The sequence below is a fragment of the Centrocercus urophasianus genome, unplaced genomic scaffold, assembly GCF_019232065.1.
Source record: "Centrocercus urophasianus isolate 14NV4802_14NV808 unplaced genomic scaffold, USGS_Curo_1.0 seq_16, whole genome shotgun sequence".
In the NCBI taxonomy this organism is placed as follows: Eukaryota; Metazoa; Chordata; class Aves; order Galliformes; family Phasianidae; genus Centrocercus; species Centrocercus urophasianus.
Genome location: NW_024884711.1, coordinates 32,780,197 through 32,801,371, shown reverse-complemented (window position 1 = coordinate 32,801,371; position 21,175 = coordinate 32,780,197). Strand labels below are relative to the sequence as shown.

The 21,175-nt window shown below is 38.5% G+C and overlaps 1 protein-coding gene across 2 annotated transcripts in view; it reads right to left on the bottom strand.

The window, feature by feature from the left end:
- Positions 1-21,175, bottom strand: part of WAC (WW domain containing adaptor with coiled-coil) — a 53,397-nt gene that overhangs the window by 29,667 nt on the left and 2,555 nt on the right. For both annotated transcript variants that reach the window (XM_042816921.1, XM_042816920.1), the window contains exon 4: positions 486-592. In XM_042816921.1, the coding sequence (XP_042672855.1) occupies positions 486-592 (107 nt within the window). The remainder of the gene's footprint in view (positions 1-485; positions 593-21,175) is intronic.

The following is a 21,175-nucleotide window of genomic DNA, read 5'->3' as shown; positions in this document are numbered from 1 at the left end:
TGATAACGCTAGTTCTCTGCAGCTTAAAATTTCTCAAAAAATCATTGCAAATGTATTTTCAATCTTTTCCTATGCTTTGCAAATTTATCTGTTCTGCTTTCAGTGCAATTTTTGAACAATCACCACCCTAACCACTAAAACTTAGTTAGATAATAAGGTGATAAAAAGTCACTACAGTGCATCTGAAGTAAACCTAGGCAAGAAAATATGATTTTACCAATAAAGTTCAAGGAAAGTATATATCTACTTTATTAAACAATCTCACATTTTAAATTCAAAACATGTAACTCAAACCTCTAGTGATTATCAATTAGAACAGTTTTACAACATTTCACAACTGCAGCTTGGATGCTTAAAGTGTTTATAAAAGAAAAACTGATGTTGGAGAACTCAATGAAAGAGGAAGCACATGTCTCCCATTTCAGATAACGCTGAAAGTACTATATATATATGAATGGAGATGAATACTAATCACAAATACTCACTCCATCAGAAGTTTTGCTTGGATTATTGCTGGGATTAGAAGAATGCGAATTTGAACTATGAAGAGCACTGTGGTTATGTGAATTTTCTTGTGGAGAGTAACTGGTCCCTAAAAGGAAAGAAAAAAAAAAAAGGAAAAAAGAAATACTTTACCACATATGTTCTCAAAGAAATTACACATCTGAATTCTGAAGAGGCAAAAAGCAGTGAGGGCATATCAGTCACCTGTATCAAAACATCAATCAAATGTGAAGGGTTTCAGAAGACATACACACATATTTCTTCTGTTGCATATAAGGTAAAGCTCCCTTTGACTCTCCAGTTACAATAATGTAGCTTGCACTACTCTTATTCTCAAACTTTATCCCATAAACAAAATACACAGCCTTTACCATTATTTTATCAGTATGCTGACAGAGTCCTAACGTGTTAATTCAGAAATTAGAAATCATTTTATCCAAAACATTAAGTCAGAAAGTTTAAAAGGGTTTCTCATTCGCCCACTGTGTTTGATATACAGAAATCACTTTTCAAGTTCACTGAAGCAAGGTGGTTTTCTTCACCCTTGAGTTCCTTTGTACCTGGTCCTACGTAACTATTTCTATTTATGAAAATAGAATAAATTCAGTTTTCCTGCAGCACAGACTCTGCAATACAGCATATTATAAGCAACATTTCTCAGAGGCTCACACAGTTCTGGACCCCAAACAACTGTTTACTGAGGTCACCTGGTTTTCTTCCTTGGAACAATTGAACTAAAAAAATTTCTCACTTGAGCAATGAGAAAAGAGAGAACGCAGCATTTTTTAGACTTACATTTGTGTCTACACTCAATCACCAACTAAACATTAACTCTTCTGATTTCCAGTTAAATAAGCTCCCTCATTTGCCCTTGGTGAACTTCGTATAGATGTCTTGCTCTTACAGACTCTTATTCCTTGAAAAATTCTACACAAGTCTCTTCAATTTTTCCATTCTTCCCATTTTTCTTCCACACCGTGCTAAGAAAAATCATTTTCTTATAGATTTCAAGGAGAAACTAAATACTCAAAATACATCAGCACTGACCTTATCTTATCTGCCCTCCCAAGTACGTAACTACTACTACAACAGGAACTACCAGCTTCACATACTGTATCATAGTTTAAATTTGAAATCAGAAGGGTCTGCAAATACCAAGAACTAAATCTCATGAGTAACCACACCAAAGAATCAGAGCCTGATACTGTTCTAATAGGTGAGAGTGAACTGAGCCATTAAAATAAGATTTTCTAGGACTTTGAGAGCTCATAAGCAGAAAATGATTTATTACAGTGTATCAGACATAGCATAGGACAGATTATTATACAAATAATGATTTTTGATCCTTCTGACTATGCAAGTGTTGACAAAATTACTACAAAATTCTCCACCTCCTCCTCACACAGGACAAAAAAAGCAGTCAGTCACAGGAGCAAAGAAATATGCTATGACCAACGTGGTTCCAACCCTACAAAGAATAAAGACAAATTTGCACACACTAGTTATTGACCACCAGAATCATCAGCAGTTCTAAACCCTCTCCAGCACTATTTCGGCTAGCAAGTGTATGTCACTCACTCACTTTAAAAAGTGCATGGCAAGGAAAGGAAAAAGGACATCTCCACAAGTACAGCCTTCCAAAAGCAAGAGTTAGGCCCACACGAATGCCATCTTGTGCACTCAAGGCCAGCAGAATGAAACTTATCATTGGGAGGAGTCTTTTCCAACTTCGGTGATTCTGTGACTCTATCCTTAACCTTTACAGAATGAGACAGTGGTTAAATATTTCTAAATAAATTATTCTGTTAACAGTCTTCATCTATTTACTGTTCCCCTCACAAATTCTACTGAGATAAAGTTGTTAAATGTCTCTGTGTATTTCTGTAGGCTGCTTACCACAGACTCATTAGTTAAATTCTACTATGAGGTAAAACAACTATCTCCCTTTTATAGGGAAAAAAAAACGAACAACAAAAATGAGATGCACCAGATGTTTTTTTAAAACAGTTTGATATCATTCACTTCAAAATTTCAGAAACCATCCACACAGCCAATTTACTGTAATCCCGTCCTAGAGGTGCAGTTACATTACACTTCATTCAGCTCAGTCAAGATGTTGTTAGTGACTTTCTAAATACACTGCCACATTGAATACTCCATTACACATTTTCCCAACGCGAGCAAGATGGCAACATATGCATTAGACCACTAAGATCTCTTAAAACCTGTTCTACCCAACCCTAAATAGACCCCTCAAGCTCACTGAACAGACATCCAGCCCCTCTCAGTCTCACAGCTCCGCAGTTTCCTTTGCATCTCCCACTGCTTCCGAGGCTGTTCCCAGTCCTGGCAGTGAGTCACGAAGCCCCTCAGCAGTACCTGAGCTGCTGTGGCACTCCCACTGCCTACAGCAGCCCCGGCGCTGCTCTGCAGCAGTTTCTTCACAAGGGCCCCTCATGGCTTCTCCAGCAAGATCCCACCTTGGGTCATCAGGACATGCTGGTCAGGCTTTGGAACAGCAAAGCATAATTCCACACCTGATAATGCCTAGAGCTATTACAGAGCGCAGTTAAAGGCGCAAGTTTTCCCCTCAGACCTCCATTTATTTTTACGGTTAACACTGCTCTACACTTAGATCAGTGCCAGAACATAAAGGGAACGAGCATGAAGGGAGCTGCCAAAATGATGTTTGCTGTTAGAAAGCTTCCAAGAGTGAAGCAAATGCTCTGAAGAATAAGAGTTTTAGACAATTCATACAAATTAATGGCTTAAAGATCCACCAAATTAACTGCAGACCAAAACCTTGTAACCTCTCAAGGAATTCTGGCAGTCCAGCCCAGCAAGCACTGCTAGCTCAGAATTCCATAGAAAAACAGCGCAGGAGCTTCCAGAGTTTACTGTGTGAAAACTGTTGGCCAAAAGTAATCACTATGTGGAAGCCTACTTCAAATAAGGAGGAAGGTTCCTCTTACTGGTACACCAGCAATACCCTTAGCAGTATCTAATCCCAATACATTTTATATGGCTGTCTGTGCTGCAAGTGCATGCATGGCAACTTGTTCCTGAGATCCAAATCGCAAAGGCAGGATAGCTGAGATTACTTCATACCCCAGAAAGAGGCCTGCTAAGGTAGACAGAATTCTAGCACCCTTTGAGATATTCCCTTGTAACATTTTACTGTTTTTATCTATTTGTTGCATTAAAAAAAAAAATGCACAAACCAAAAGAAAAGAAGAAGAAGGATCAAGAGGCTTGTGCTTTTCAAATACCTGTTAGCACATCCTAGAATTTAACAATAGTTACAGAGCTTTCTATGGACGTATCTATAGCACCATCGCTGTGACTTTTCTCAGCTCAATCATTATTTTGGAAGCAGTTAAATCCAGACAGGGTAAGGTTAAATTATCATCATTTTCTTCAAGGTTTTTTTTTTTAAAAAAAATAAAAATAAAAAAATCACATCTTCCTCACTCATGCATGAAAATCAGCACAAGTACACAAAGCATGATTCTGGGAACCAATTCAAAAAATAGGCTGTGACTTAATGCCTACTACAGATTGAAAAATTCAGTTATGCCAAGATTCACTTGCACAATTTTTATTAAGTGCTCTCCAGACCCAAATTACTGAAGCAAATACAGTCTGAGCTGCAATGAGGTTTCAGCACCATGCTGGACTTGGAAAGCAGACAACGCAGGGTGAAGAAAGAATATCACAGCCCACTGCATACCTTCAACTTTGTCAGTAATTTTCACATTTAACTGATGTTTCCCCTGACACCACTTCAACTCAGGGAAATTAAGAAACAAGGATACTTTGAATTGAAGATTAGACTGCTCTAATAAGCACCTAATTTTTTTCTCCCTCCCCCCACCGTCTTTCAAAACAAGCTGAAACTTCCAAAAAAACTCATATTAGCAACTGCAACATCTAGTCATAACCACCTCAGACACCCAAGATTTTGGCCAGGCACAAAGAATAAGCTGGCAGTAGCTGCAGCAGGATACTATTGCACGGTACTGGACTATACGTTTCCTAACTTCATGCAGTCTAACATACACAGAGCGCTTAGGCTCCCAAGATACTTACTCTGTAACTCTTAATACTGTAACTCTTACTGTAACCATAATAAGAAGTATCAGTGTAGATAATGCAAACAAAAGTTTACAAATGCTTACCAGCTGGGCAAAAAGCACTAAAAATGCTCCCTAGCAAAAACCAGTGCTGCAGCTGAACCTCAAGGCCAGTCCTTTCCCTTCACTGTCTCCAATGCTGACAGGGATTCAGGAAGGGATCTGAGAGTCTTCCGTGCTCAGAAACCAAGCATTTGGAAAGAAATATGGGGCAGCAGAAAAGCAAGGAACTTCATTCAACTTACTTATACTCATATACAGCTCAGCCACAATCCTTTCCATCTCTTGGCTAGTATGTATTCAAATGTGTTAAGCTAGAGACACTACTAGAATTTGAACTTCCTTAACAGCACAGACAGACATTAATTATTTGTCGTCAGAAAAAATGTAACAGCATGACAGTCAGTGGTAGTGACATTGTACAGAGATAACTAAAACTTGTTTAAGCATTGAAAAAAGCCTTACCTAAGTACACCCAAACTAAGATGTCTGAAGTGTATTTCAGCCTCCATCTTTGTTAGTCTGATGGAGGTCTCTGCAAAACACTCGCTGAAGTTCTCCATATGGGAGGGAATAAAAGTAACATAATGGGAACGCAATACCCAAGCCTCAGAAGTAATTGAACAGCCGATCACAGCCATTTTTATTTGCTGCACATAAGACAATATCCTTTTTTTTTTTTTTTAGTGCATTTTTATGTGGCCTGCTGTGTTGAAGTAAAATATGGCTGCCTTTCACAAGTGATTAAAATTATAAAAAAAATTTGCATTTTTCTAGCAGAGCAACAGCCTCAGAGAATATACCAACTGGTCAGTAACACCTTCCAGAAAATCATAACACACAAAACTGAAGGCACAGTGCTCTGCCAAGAGAATGTGAGCCTGATCACTCTGCTGTCCAATTAAATACTCATTATATCCTTCAAACCGAAAGTTTTACACTGCGAGCAAAACAACTTACAAAGCCTCTTTTCCCCTCCTGCTCCATCTCCTTATCTGGAACAGTGAAGCCTGTGCTGCTCTGTAATGTCTGTTTCTCAGGACATTCTTCCCACTGAAAGGAAGTTTTCATCTTTTTCTCCAGGTTACCATTTACACAAACTTTCATGGAAACCAGTCTAAGACATCACTATGAAAAGAATCATATATAAGTGGGACAAATTACTAAAAAGGATGAAAAGGATTCTGCAAAGTTCTTTTTCAGAAAAACAGGTTAAAATACAGCTTTCTTTCTAAAATGGTAGAAAGAAACCAATAACTCCAAAAGGAAGAGAGGGGAGTACTAAACCACTGGAGGCCAAGGGTTTACACTGTTTTACTACTGAAACTCAAAAGTAACCAAATTTCCTGAAACTCAAAGAGCTTCAAGATAATATTAAAATTAAACATTAGCTTCTAATTTTTTTTATGCATTACATAATGAGTCTGCTATCTTCTGTTTACATTTGTATTCTTAATTAGATCCATCTAATTTTATTTCAGACACTGAAGCTCAATTTTAGGCTGAAGAGTCCAAGCTGCTCTAGAAAGAAAATCAGTTATTGGCTCATTGAAAATGAAAGTGAAGGTAATTATAAAAGGGCTCAACTTAAATTCAGACTTCTCACAAGACTCCAGAAGCTAAGAGGAGAACTGTTTTCCAAGGGCTGCACTTCAATCTGAATAGACCGACCAGTTCTGGTACTTCTCACTGGCAGAAGAGATATAAGCCAACCATCCCGCTCCAATTTGTTTTCCTTGTTATAATTATTTTGTTGTTTTCTTCCTCCCCTCAGCCCTCGGCTCACCCACAGTTAACAGTGGGAAACCATTTTCCAACCTGTACGCAACTTCAAAAATGATTAGGTCCAATGAACAAAGTTCAGTGGATGCAGTGAGCTCCAGAAAGACCCCACGTCCCAAAGCTGTTCTTTGCAAAACGGCTAAGGGGACAAACACATTTCCACTGCACTCCTGAAAAGCATTAATGGGTACCAAGAAAGGGGAAAACTGGAAGATTTGTAGCTCTACTGCGAACGTGATGGCAGACAAGTCATCTCTCTACAGCCTTTTTTTCTACCCTTATCTTTTGAATTATATGTTAGTTCACATGTAGAACAGAGTTTTGCTCAGGTGCTCTACCAAAAATTAGGGACTCCAACCACCTCTGCATAGGGAGAAGATAAAATTGCAGGTGGTCTTCTACAGGTCCTCTCACAACAACAAACAACAGAGCAGTTCAGAGCAAAGAAACAGGAATAAGGAACATGAACAAGAAAGGAAAGAGAATAGCTGGAAAAGGCAGTTGCATAATGTGATATTTTCATTTCCCAGAGGTGGTGGCATTTTTTTTTAGGCTCGTTCCCAACACTGAATTGAATTCTGAGTAGTGCAAACAACAGATCTTCAAGTCTCCTGACAAGTAAGTTAAACATATTTCAATGATTTCTCTCTGACCAACTTTGTGTTAATATATGTAAGATAAATACCTGATTAGATAACGCTTCACCGAGGTGAAATTCCTAACAACTCAAAATTCAAACTGCTTCACGTAACAGTTTAACTCTTTAAAAATAAAAATAAAAAAAGCTAGACATCCAATTACTTGGGGGTACAGAGATATGTTCCCACAGGTAGCCCTGCCTTGGCTAACATTGTCATCCACTCAGAATTCACCACTGTGATGAGAATGAGTAAATTTACATAAGCACTGTCACAGAAATGTAGTGCACATCTATCTAGGGTAAGTGAAGCCACCACAGAAGACTCTCTCACTTCATAAATCCTGACCAGCTTTACAGAAAACAATGATAGCAGTAGTTTTCCTGATAGCAAAAACAAGAATAGGCAAAAGACTGTACAAAGGATTTTAAAGTCATCTGTAAAATAAATGTAGATACTATTCATTTCTGATGATCAATATGCAATAACATTTGAGTAAATGTGCCCGTTTCTCTTAAAATACAGCAACATCCAATCACCTTCTGAAATTTTTGTTAGAACACCTTGGAAAGAACCAAGAGTTTCTGAAGGAGACACAGCTGAAGGACTTGAAAACTACAAGTTGAATTTAAAGGAAATTGAGAACTCTAAGTGGATACCAAAGTCCTTGTATTTCCATTTATTTTTCCCTCCCTTTGGATTTAGGGTGTTTATTAATATAGACAGCTGCTAGCAACACCATCAGTCCTAACACTAAGCTACCTTGAGATTGATCAGGTTGAAAAAGCAGGTTAGACCATTTTACCTTTATGAGAAGGGACTGTGAACTTCAGCAACTCGGAGTCCTGCTCCCTTCAGCTCACAACACCAGAAGATCCCAGTACAGAATCACCAATGACAGTACCTTTAAGTCTTTTTAATTCTGCTCCACTTATTAACAGATTACATTTGTATTACTCAGAGAAGAACAATCCCCTAAGAAGAAATTACACGTAGTTGAGCATAAAGCAAAACCATGCTTTTGTTCTTGACTACAGCTCAGTAAACTTTTCTACCTCTAATAGAGTAAAAGACAGCACAAAAAAGAGGTTCTGCTGTCCTCAAGCAAGTACCTCATACAGGAAGAGGTTTTAATAATGACATGCAAAACAAGAGAAGTGCTCAACTGACAGCCTGAACTCTCACCACAAACTAATGATGACAATACCTCAACTCCAATGTGGATCAGCGCAGCTTAAGGACAAGAGACTCAATTTCCCCCTTCTAATGCCTTGCCATGAAACTCAAGTAAACAGCCCTCCCATGAACAAGGTGCTGAAATACAGTCCCAAGAGAATCAAGTTTGGTAACACAAGTCTGACAGCACCTCAGCCACGCGCTATCCGATGTCAGGGAATGACATCTTTGCAGTCCTGGTGCACTCAGTAAACAGAAGACAGTCTGCAACCCATCCACGCCTTCACTAACGTGCAGGGGAAGCTGACATAACTGAGGAAGAGTTAGATTCCATGTCATTTGGAATAATCTCAATAAAAACATTTATCTGTTCAAGGTTTTAAGGTGCAGACGCATGATCCATGAAGACCACACAGAAAACACCACACTTTTCATACTAGTAATAAAGGGAACAGTTGAGAAGAAAAGAAGCACCACTTAATTCAGGTTGGTGCACAAAGCCTATATTTTTAAACCTTCACTCTAAAAAGGCAAAATTTCTGATTGTTCCTGATGGTTTCAGAAGCTGTAAGTACCACTCCTCAATACTGAGTGCACTGCTACAACATTAAAGCTATTGAGCATCTCCACTCTGAAAAAAAGAGGGTGAGCTGAACTGACAGTAACACTTCAGTGCTCAAACTCTTAAAAAATAAAAAATAAATAAATTCGCGCACATTTTGCCCTAATTTGCCAAAAAGCAACTTTTTAAAAGTAAGTCATTACAACGTTTTAAGTTTGTAAGCTTTTGTTTACCCTTATTTCTTATGGTTAACATGTTGCTAGCATTCTTCTGAAAGAAGAAAGCAAAGTAGGCTCACTTTCAGAAAATCAGCATGCATGTAGACATTTTGTTTCCTACTACAAAATTGCACTACCCATGCTTGCTGGCACACAGACTCTGGTCACACAGCACTTGCTAGACTTATGCTCCTCTCTACCACAGGCCACGGATTTTTTAGTTCAGAGATGATCAGACCGCTTAAAACTGCTAAAATACTCTTTGGGACAGAAAAATACACACAGAGAACTGGCTCCAAAATCCCCAAGAACACAGAAAAGCAGCTACACAGAAACTAATCTGCGAAATTCAAGTGAAATCTTGTTCAATATACACTGTATTAAAAAAAAAGAAACAACATAAGCACACAGAACAGTTGCATTCAGTATTCAATTATAACAAGCATCCACCTAAAAATGTTTTTTACATATACGTATGCACACACATTTTATATACATAAGCCTTCTGCTTTCAGTATGATAGATCCATAGCCACAGTGTCAGGCTGGATGTTCTGCACAGCTTAATAAAGGCACATTGCCTAAAATACGGAGCACACTACATTGCAATTCTTTCATCTTCCAATTAAATAACTCTTAAACACATACTTAAAATTCAACTAAGCTTTCCTAGAATCTCTTTGCTAGAGAAACAGACCTCTTTGCAAAAGCTCAGGTTACGTTCACAAACTGAAAATGCATTTTAGGATTATCTGATTGCCCAAGTGTCTCATTTATTTCCCCAGCCAAGTAAACACTCCAAAGGATTACAGAGAGCCTTCAGCCCTAAGTTTACACAGCATTTTGCCAGAAAGATGCACTTGACATCGCTTGAATTTAAAAGATCAAATTATTTCTCACATCAAATCAGGTAAATACAGTATTCTGCCAGAAGAAATGAGAGGATTAGAAAATTACACGCGTTAACCTGTCAGCAGCAGGCGTCTGAGCGAGCAAGACACTGAACTAGGAGGAATCTGCACACCCACTGATGTTACTCAAGGGTGACACCTGACATGAAATCTCCCATCATCCAGAGGAACGTAAACATGTGGAATAAACACAATAGGAAGAAATGAGGCAAGGTGCGTTACCTCATCTGGACAGAAGTGTTTATGCAAACGTGCACTATTTTTTAATGAAGGCAAGGAAAACAACAAAACCACCATATTTTTCCCTTTTCATTTGTGAGTGAGCAGGTATGTTTGAAATACAAGCGAGATGAGTAAGGCAGATCACAGACTTCCTTTCTCTGCTTTTGCTACTGATAGAGATATGAATAATTGATAACTCTGCTACTCTGACAAACTCGGTAACAAACCCAGTGAGAGGAGTGGAAAAGAACTGCTGCTTGTGAAGGACGTAAAACAGAAAAGTATTTAAGATAGGAGACCAAGGGAAAGCAACCCATGTGTGTAACTGGGACACAGCTGTAAATACCATTTCTTAAAAAGATTTTGAGAAAGACTGACATGCCCAGTGCTTTCCAAGGTGCATCAGACTTCTACAATAATATCATCTTCCGCAAACATACACTTTTAAAGTCTTACTAGAGATACTGAATTTCTTAAAGCAATAGATGTAACAGGTTAGAAAAGGGGGAAGGAGGGATTTTTTGTGAGAGTTTACCTATGTTGAGATCGCTTCCGTAGTAACTGAACACACTGCCCTCTAAACCTATATTAACACGTCCATTACTATGGATAAAAAATATCCAAACCATGTTTTCCTTTAGCAAAAAGCCTGATCCCCAGATTCCTGCAGTAAGCAGATTAAAGCGCTCAGGAGCCCAAACCAAAACCACTGAAATCACAAATCCTTACATACAGTTACAGAATAAACACAAAGCTCTCACTTCACTAGACACCGGCCAGAAATGGTTCCTTTTCTTACTTAAAAATCAGTTTTTAAACCAACATTTGTATGTATTATCTAATTGTGCTTTGTTGCTGCAGAAATTCACCAGCACGTTCAGTTTCCACAAGGTTTTCTTTTCTTTGGTAGGAAGCTTCACTGCCAGAACAGCTGTATGGAACAACGACAGCGCAGCTCTGACACACACTCTTCATACAGAAAAAGGAAATCCAAGGTGCTACCGTACCGTTTTAGCAACGGCCAAACTTGTTTAGAAACAAGTGCAGCTCGTTAGCACTGATGATTAAAAAACACATACAAAGATGAAACACAAATATATTTTCTTCCTTTTGAATCACCAGTGTGATTTTACCCTTCCCATTCAGGGTCTACCACGTAGGAACCTGTACTGAGTGAGCTCACACACATGTAACAGGCAATGTGCTGCAAGCTCTGTTTTTTCCCCACTAAACAAGGCAGCATTTTGGGTTTTAGTTACCTGCCCATGAGGAGGCACAGACAAGTCCTTTCTGTCTGCATTTCTGGTAGTTCTCCCAATGGGCTGAAGTTAGAGAAGCATTAAGGAATTTCAGGTTATCAAACGTAGTGGACTCACATGTACAGACTTTATGGCAGGAGTTTCCTGAGGCACAAAAATCATCCGTCTTGATTCAAGCCTTACCTACCTAAAAGCACAGAAGGTATGGACTGATCAAACAATAACCGCTGCAATTTAAAGATCAGAACACTGCCATTTCTTATTCTCATCTAACACATACTGATTAAGAAAAGGGGCAAAAACCATCTCAACTACTAATAAGTTTCTTCAAAATTCCTTTATATTTTTCGCACTAACCTGTACTAATTTAACCACGATCAGGCTTTTTTTAAATTTATTTAAAATATTAGTAAAACCAATGCAAAAAGGATGTTCAGTAATGCCTTATTTAATAATTAAAGAAAAATGATGAATCTTAAGATAAACAGAAGTAGCCTGGTTTACGCTGCCTCTCATCTCATCCTGTAGCCTTCTCAGTCTCTAAGCCCAATTCTATGTCCCACACTCAAAGCTAAAGCTGAGGGCAGAAAGCAGAAAACAGGACAGTGAGGAACCAGAAGTCACCACCAAGCCACCACCCTATGCCTTCTCTGTTTCCTACAGGGTCACAAAGACCTTGACAAGTACCCAAGCAGGTAACCCAGCACACTTGATATGAAGAGGAGAAACAGCAACAGTTAAATTTGCATAACTGATTGCGTATCTTCACTTCCTCACCTTACGCACACAAAAGCTGTTGATCATTTAAAGGAAAGACTTAAAAATTCCGTTCAAGTTACAAGAAGAAACTTCATTACTCCATCTTACAGAATTTCTTACAGCTTACATTTCTAGCAAGTGAAAACTTTTGTAGCAGAATTAGGGAAAAAAAGAGATTCTTAATTGTTTTAATTTAATTTTCTGTACACTTTAAAAAGTTAACCATAGCAAACAAGAAAAAATACTGGAAATGCTAGAATTTGATAAACCTGAAACAGCTTTTAAATGGGAGGGGAAGATGAATTTACCTCTAGTTATTCTCCAAATTCATGTCATTCTGCACAAGAATGATCTCCACATGATGACTTTAAGGAGTGCAGCACATCTGCAGCATCACCTCCAGGAGGTATTCAAGACCAGGCTGGATGTGGCCCTGGGCAGCCTGGTCCAGTAGCAGACCTGGAGGTTGGCGGCCCTGCCTACAGCAGGGGGTTGGAGCTTGACAATCCTTGGTGTCCCTCCCAGCCCAAGCCATTCTATGATTCTGTTACCTCTAACCCAAACAGAAATCTTTACAGAATGTATCAATTACTCTTTAACCTCCATATTGCTAAATTTGATTTTGAATTCATATGTTTGATGGCATGGAGGGAAAACTGAAGGGCCTCATAAAAGGGCCTTCAAAAAGCAATTGAGGCAAGCATGTCAGCCTCTCTGCAATAAGTTCTTCTGGCAAGGAAGACAAGAAATTTAAGAATCTTACATTTGTTCTGCCACACACATATTCTGCAGGTCTACAACAGAAAAGCCATTTCACAATACTCGTATAGTGTTCAAACGGATGAAGCTTGTGGTTATGGCCAACTCAAACTAAAATCCAATCTGGCAAACGCATGAAGCAGTGAAGCAAGTTGAGCATATGCTGCCAGACCTAGCATAGTTTCACTTGACCTCAGAACCACACTCCAAAGAGCACACTCTCTATGACCAAATCCTACAGTGCAATGCAAAGCATATCCACAGGTTCATAATCCTCACATTCCAGAAGCCAAGTTCAACCACCCCGAAAAAAAAAAGGTTACCACTGGAAGGATACTCAGGAGGTGAAGTAACAATTTTTAATCCATTCTAATTTGAACAAGCCACTAGCCCAGAAGACATGAACTACAAATATTCATGTTAATGTTTTACCTACCAATGAACCACTGAACAGCTAAGTTCAACTTTCTGCAGTAGAAAAACCTTAGAAAACTAAGTCATTCAGTTTTAAAACTTCCAGCCCTGCAAAAACTGCCACGGTTAAGTTACTCCAATTGGTTCTAAAAACACTGAAAATTGTGCCAATTTTTCTATTTTCTGAATACTTAGATGAACTGGATTGTGCTTGCATCTGTTTGAGACCTTAGAGAACTCTTCATTATTCCAATTCTTTTTTCTGCAATTATTTGTTAAATAAACCCTTAAATGCTTCCTTTGTACCTAAATTGAGAGTTCTCATCTCTCTCCCTCTAATGCCCAAGCGTCAGTTGCAGTCATGTCCTCGTCTCTTTTCTGAAAATCTCCACATCAGTCTCTTTTTCCAGCTGTGAAAAACAAACCAAGAGACTGTATTCCAGTAGCTGTCACATTAGCATTGAGGCAATCTCTGTCTAGTCCTGCTCGATCTTCCCCTGATCATGTAACTTTCTGGCTAGCACTATGCTCAGCAGTTATGCTCTTAATTGTGTCAGGAGTTTCACATCTCTTTTAAGAGTCATCGTTGTACATAATTGTTTTCCTTCTGTTAATGCTTACTCTCCTTCCTGTAACATTTCACACAACAGACCACTTTTAGTTGCAGAGAAATCAGCATTTTCCCTCTTGCATAACTTAGCTAGCTCTGTACTACTGAATAGTTTTTATTATTTGCCATTCAGTTGCGGATTAGTGGTAAGTCATGAACAATCCTACGACCTGTTCCTCAGAGACGATAATGTTTCTATTTAGGTATGAGATTAAATCCACACACATAGCAAAAACAAACAAACAAACAAACATCTTTAATGACACTTTTGGAAGCAGTTTTGCAATAAGTTTTCAGTTTTCAGTCTGTAAATGAAGTAAATAATATTTTCTTGATTCAAAATCTGTGTGTTTAAATTCAGTTGGTAAGAATCATCAGAGAGAAATTAGCTTCTGAATATCAAAATACCAATAACAAAAGCTTAGGGAAAAAAAAAAAAAAGCACTGTCAAGACTCCAGCCACACCAGAGACACACTAAGGTGAGGAAATCAGCTCTGGAAACCAGCAGTTCATATCCGAGTACCTTGCCTGTGTCACTTGGAGTCATACCACACCATGTCCCTTTTCTGCGTGATGACAAAGCAGTTAAGTTACATTTCATCAATACTGCTGCTGCAGAAGCAAAATTAGGAACGTTTTTAAAAATAGCAGAAAAACTCCATCATTGAACTTTGACATGCTGTTCAACTCCTCCCTTTACAACAGCCACAAAAAGGAACTAATTATTCAGAATGGACCTAATCAACACAAGTATTAATCAACACCTTCTTTCCGTTCTTTTCTAACGCACAGTAATGCTGCTACATGCATGGAATCATGTCAAAGCCACATGCATTTACCAGACAGCATAAAAATGAATAATGAGGTCTCTTGTCAGTCATCCACTCAACAATTTTCCACCGTTTCCACTAACTTGGAATTCAGACATTCCATCTAGACATTATTCTTGAATATGGCTCCAAGACACCACTTCTCATCAGTTTCTAGTCAGAAATAAAGCGTAAATCATCTTAAAACTTGCATTTGAACCTCTCAAGTTTGAAGAAAAATCAAGTACTGTCCAAGAGAAAAGGAATGAATACAGAAGTATTTCTTTCAGACCCAATAACCTGAACATAGTGCCAGTATTATTTCACCAAACTCAGTTTAATTGATCTCTCCTCAACAGAACTTCTCAGCAGACCTCCAGGCAATCTGCAAAAGGCCTTCAAGAAAGGAAACTGAATCTTCTCATACTGAAGTTGCAGCAGAAGCATCTGCAGATCAGTACAACCATGTTTTGGTATCCTTCCTAATTCAAGAGAAAACACTAACAGGACATCATCTACCTCAACGTAACAGCATGCAGGCACTTTCTTCCAGTGCCACATTTAAGTCCAGAAATTCATTTTTACATTGCAACCAACTGCAGGCAAAACAAAAGCACTACAAGCATCACTCTTAAGAACTGCTTTTCAACACGAGTACTTTTCGGTTTCTTTCCCCTTAACTGAAGAACTTCAACAAGGAACACAGTCTTCTTCAAGACTAAAGATTTTCCCAGGAAGTGCCTTGTGGGATTTGTACAGAAGTGGACTTCAAAAACAAAAGCAGTTAACGCTGCATGCTCAGCACCCCTGAATTACTGTTTTCCACCACAAAGTTATTACAGCACGCTGAGTTAGATGACAGTGTGTAGAAGGCAAATCACATTTCAATGAAATCTCTTCTCTGAGCCAGAAAAGGGGCAGAGCTTTGTCTGCAAGTTCTGTGTAATGCACTGACTTACGTAGGTTTATTGGATAGTCTACATGGAGAGCATAGAAGCAGCAGGGAAGAAAAATGTGAGTTGTCAAGAAACAGTATTTCTCTTCAGAAAAAGGAGTTATGTCCCAGCTAGCAATTAAGGAACTAACTTTAATCAGGGGCCATTAGAGAGCCCAGAGTAATTCCAGTAAATAATGCCACATCATTTACAAATTACTCTCTTCACTGTTGCCTGGAAGCAGACAACTCATCAGAACTACCTGTTTTCATTGCTGCTTTCCAACTCCAGAAGAGCAATCCACAAGTTCAGAAGCTCGGACAGTAGCCTGCGTAACTTCTGCAAACTCAGTCCGGAAACAAACCTTCAGAAAGCGCGATGCTAAGTAAACTAATCACAAGGGAGTGTGCTTTTAATGCACCAGGGATATGCAAATTTCACAGAACTTGTTCAAGGACAATGTTTTTCTTCTCCAAATACTAAATTTGCACATAGAAGCTTATCAGGTTGAGCTATTAGAATTGCTTAAACAAATTACGCTTCCAATCTAAAATGTTTATGAGTTCTTACAACACTAAGAGATACATCTTCCTTCAAACAAACCAACCACAAAGCAAAACCTTGAATTTATCTATTTACAGATCTGTATTTCACATACTAGTAAATCAGAATGGTAAGTAACATTCCCAGCATCACGATCCTAATACCAACAGATTTTGTGAAGTGGCTGCAGCAACAGCTTGCAAACGAGCAGCATCACTTGTTGCCACGCGCTGGAACTTCCACTTTGGATGGTCTCCCATTAGAACATTGCCTTTACTCTTTCAAACTACATCAGATACTTGAATTTCACCAGAAGACAGAGCACTTCACCCATCTAAATGCATACTTTAAAGTCACAGCTTTTAATACTGTCATCTTGAAGGCACAATTCCTTCCAACTATTATTAGTTTAAGAAGCTAAAAGCACCTTCCATCCTGTGCTTTTTAAAAGCAAGCTTTGCAGATAGTTTTCAAAAGTAATTCTGAACATCAACATTATGAACATCAAAGCTAAAGAAGTGTATACACAAGGTATATTTGTGACACTATTATTACACTTTCCCATTTTTTTTTCTGAGATTCTCACAGAGTAAAAACAAGAAAGCCTTAACCACCAAATCATAATAAAAAACTCATACAACTGATCCAATAAAAAGACACTTCAGAAACTCTGTCGAGCTTACAGAGCAAATCTAAAGCTATTTTCCATTCTCTACAACCGTATTACCTATAATTTCCCAACTTTTATAGCAAACTCTTAAAATTAACTATCACCAATTGAAGGTTCTACTACTAGTGAGATACACAAGAAAGCTTTTATTCCAAATTGGAGACCTAAAGAAAACAACAGAAAAGTACTTTTTTCTTTTCTTTTTTTTTCTTCCTGTAATCCAACAGAAAGCTTTTAAGATTTGAGCAGTCCTGGAATCTGACATTGGGGATGCAGTTTTCAAAGCCTGTTTCATGGATGACCCACACCCTCATCTGAATCACAGACTTTACTCATCCCAGGTGAGTGGTGACTGTGAAGAAACCTTCTTCACAGTAACGGACCATTTATAGCAGTGAGCACTGATTCAATGGCGACCATCTGCACCATTTGCCTCCTCAAGCCTTCACCCCGCACTACGTTTCACTCTTCTCAGGCTTCCCTGTTTCCAGCAGTCCTTTAATTTCCTCTTTGCAACGCACGCTGCCCAGGCAGCTTCCACTCCCTTCCACCAGCCCTAATGCCATTCATTTCTGTCAGCTAATTAACAATGATGCTAATGTAACCAACGGTTTGCTTCTTGCCCTCCTCTGCCACGACGGTTGCTAACACAGGAAAGAAAAGTTCACTTCCTGCATCCAGCTGTTGAGCATTCCTTCTGCAGCGAGGACTCTGGACTCCTTCAGGAACCACTAAAAGCAATGCAGGATAAGTCATGACACCAGCTCCCAGCAACAATTCTTTAAAACTAGGAACGCATGCTTTGTTCCACACAGGCTCTGACAGCAGAACAATTATGAATCTTAGCACAGAGCAGAGAGAACCATTACTGAGAGTATTCTTAATTGCCAATTAAAAAAGTGTGCAGAAGAAGTATTCAACTTTGGTCATATTTTGGAATTTAAATAACAAATTACAATCAAATTTCATGAAAACAAAATAGCATACAGTCCAGCAAAAAAGAAAATCACGTCATGTATACTTATGCTCTCCATTTCTTTTAAAGAATCCATTAAGATCCCAACATGAAGAACCCATTTATTTTGAAGTCTCCTAATGGTAAATGTGGAAAAATGCACAGTATTTGCACCGTAAGGAACATCTGCGTACATCAATCAACTGAACTACATTATTTTTATTTGGACTAAGTTTTGCTACACCTCTTTGCTATCACTTGTTGGTCATCCTGGCACATAAACCTTTAAGTCAGTAGAAATATCATTTTAAAAACAAAACAAAAACTCTGAAGGCCACCTTTTGTTTTTACTCCTAAGTGATATACGTACACTCACACCTCCCCCCCAGCATTCCCAAAGCTACCCTACATATCCGAGTGCTTTCCTTTTTCTTTCCTGTACTTCCATACCTCATTTATTTCCTGTACTTCCAACATTATCACTACCTCATTTATACCTTTGAAAAGACTTACAAAGATCATCTACCACCCCTGGGCACTATAACATTAAAGTCTTTGTACTTCCCTCCTCTCTTTAATGGAAACACTCTTCTACATTCACAAGGCCCTTCATAGCTCCACTCCCTGTAAACAATGCCAGCTGTAACTCCCTGTTTGTTACTGTTCAGGAACTTCACATGAGTTGGTCTCCTAAGACTCCCAATCTCTTACAACTCCACCGTTGCCTATAGCAGCTGACCTAGAAATAAGAGATACAGAGAAGGGGGTGGCTGTTCATTAGATTTCAAACCCTTGCACACATAGATAATATCCTCATGCACAGGGACCTGAAAGCAAGAGCAAAGTTACTCCAGCACTCTGATACGCTAGACTTACAAGCACTCCTTGAAAACAAGAGATGTGACAAAAACTTGCACGTACTTTACCATTAATACAAGATAAACTTGGAAGTCTCTCTTCAGAGTAACTAATGTCTCTCTCTGTGCTCTCTTTCCACAGAAAACACGCAGGAAGCAACTGTGAAAAATGCTTTGCTTGCACTGTGTCAGTATGGAGGGCCTACTCTTAGCCCAAGTTCTAAAACCTTAATTACTAATCAATTATCAGTAATTATTATTGATAGTATCATCAATATTATTAATAATAACATTTCTTACAGATACATTTCTACAAAACAAAAAAACATTCCCAGTAAGCTACAATAACAAATACATTTATATAGGCAGCAAAGCTTTTCACAGTGCAGGGCTCTAACATTTCTTTATTCACTTTACACCAGTCGAGTCACAGCACCTTCATGTTGTAGGTACACTTACACCTTCAAACAAGGGTCAGCCCTTTCTGTCCTTACCACAAAAGAGAGAGCCAATCAAGACTAAATGAGTCCCCAGCACCCATCAGCATGCTGGATCTTTTCGTATCACTCCAGAACAAAATTTAGTACTGGTGATACTAAGAGTGCTTTCTTTAACACTAACTTGAAAGGGAGCAGATCAGGTTAATTCATATTTACGTTCAGCAGTAATACCCCACATTTCTGAATTGATTTCTAAGGGATAAAAAAAAAAAGATTGCTTATTTGGGGCTTCAGTGAAGACTGGGAAAATCATTACTGGAGATTTTTCAATGAGGTTTGTTTTGCTAAGTTCAGCTAGATCACAGGAAGGCAGTAATGCCTTTGTAATAGCCCCAAATCAAGCACTACTCATTTTAAAATAATGAAGCCTACAGCAATTACAAAAAAAAACAAACCTATTTTTTCCCCCCAGAAGTCACTGCAAAGTGTTGACAAAACCAAGTACAACTGTGATGAAAACTAGCATTCTTTTTTTTTCCTTGATATCTACTCATTTAAACACAGCAAGATTTTTGTTATTTCCCCCAAGGTACATCTGTACCTGCAAAACTGAGGGAATATTACAAAACAAAACAAAATAGTACCTCCGAGTAATTTGAGAGAGAACACTGCAAACTATTAGATTGTGCCTTTGGGTATCAGCAACGTGTAAGTATCCACATTCACCTACATTCTGACACCTACCTTTAATTCACACTGACAGAGAGATTCAGTAAACCTTAGTGGGACACAGACAATAAGATGCAACAGCTTCAAACTTGCAAGGAGTTACTCTGGAAGACAAAGCTGGCATTCTCTTGGCTCACATCTGCCCAGCTTTGGTTCAGTAATACACAGTACTTAACTTTAGTTGTTTTGAGTATGTGCTAAAACACTGAAACAGGCACCAAAGTAACCTTATTAATAAGACACACACAACAAAAATCACTTCATTGTCAATACAGAATAATGTAGATGCTCCTTCAAAATTAGCAACTTCCTTCAAACTGTTTAAGACTACCTCTTTCTCCCAGTCCACTGACATATAGTTTAGACAAGTCCACATTCAGATAGAATAAAGTACATTTTTCACTGTATTAACAGCAGTGGGACAGGGTTCCTTACACTTACAAAACTACAAATAATTGCTTTTCCTCCATCATTACTCTCTACATCCACACCTCAGATCACTCACCAGTCCAGAGTCAGTGAGAGCTTTAGAATCTGTTTCTACCCTCAGAAACAATTTTAGTACTAAAATAAGCGAATATGCTCCCCACACAGAGCCTCATCCTCCAAATGTTCTCATATATGCATAACTCCACTAAATGTAGCTTCACTGAAATCGGGTTACTGACTGCACCAGAACTCAGCAGAATTAAAGGAGGAGGTAGGACAAGTACCTTTGGACAGGCAAGCAAGGAAGAGAAGGCACTTTTGTGCCTTGGAAAGTAATGTGGAATAGCAGTCTACCAGTTTGGCACATGCATTTCATTCTGAGATTACAGTGCTTACAAGTATGTGCAAATATAATGAAAACCAACGTACTACGAAATGCTGCCAGTCTTTGCAAACCTTCTACAAAGTAACATCTGATTATCAACAGTCTACTATTAATCCCCAAAAGTGGGAAAACGTAAGAACTGTTAGAACAGTCGAGCACCATAAATGTACATGTGGTATGGAACCAATACACTCTAAAGGAGACAAAGGTATTTTCTTTGTTACTTTAACAAGTAACCATACAGCAGCAATAAATACATCTGGACATCACAGGCTGTTAACTTTATGTAGAACTTTTATCAGTGCTTCTTTGTCTCAAGTTCTCTACCTGAATACTTTATAACACAATACAAAGAACAATACTTACAAAACAGGCTTCCAAATTCAGTCAGTAACAAGCCTTTCAAACCTCCAGCTGTTACTACCTTCTATTAAAAGGAAAACCCTACTCCTAGGTGTTCCTAGGAGGTAGGAACA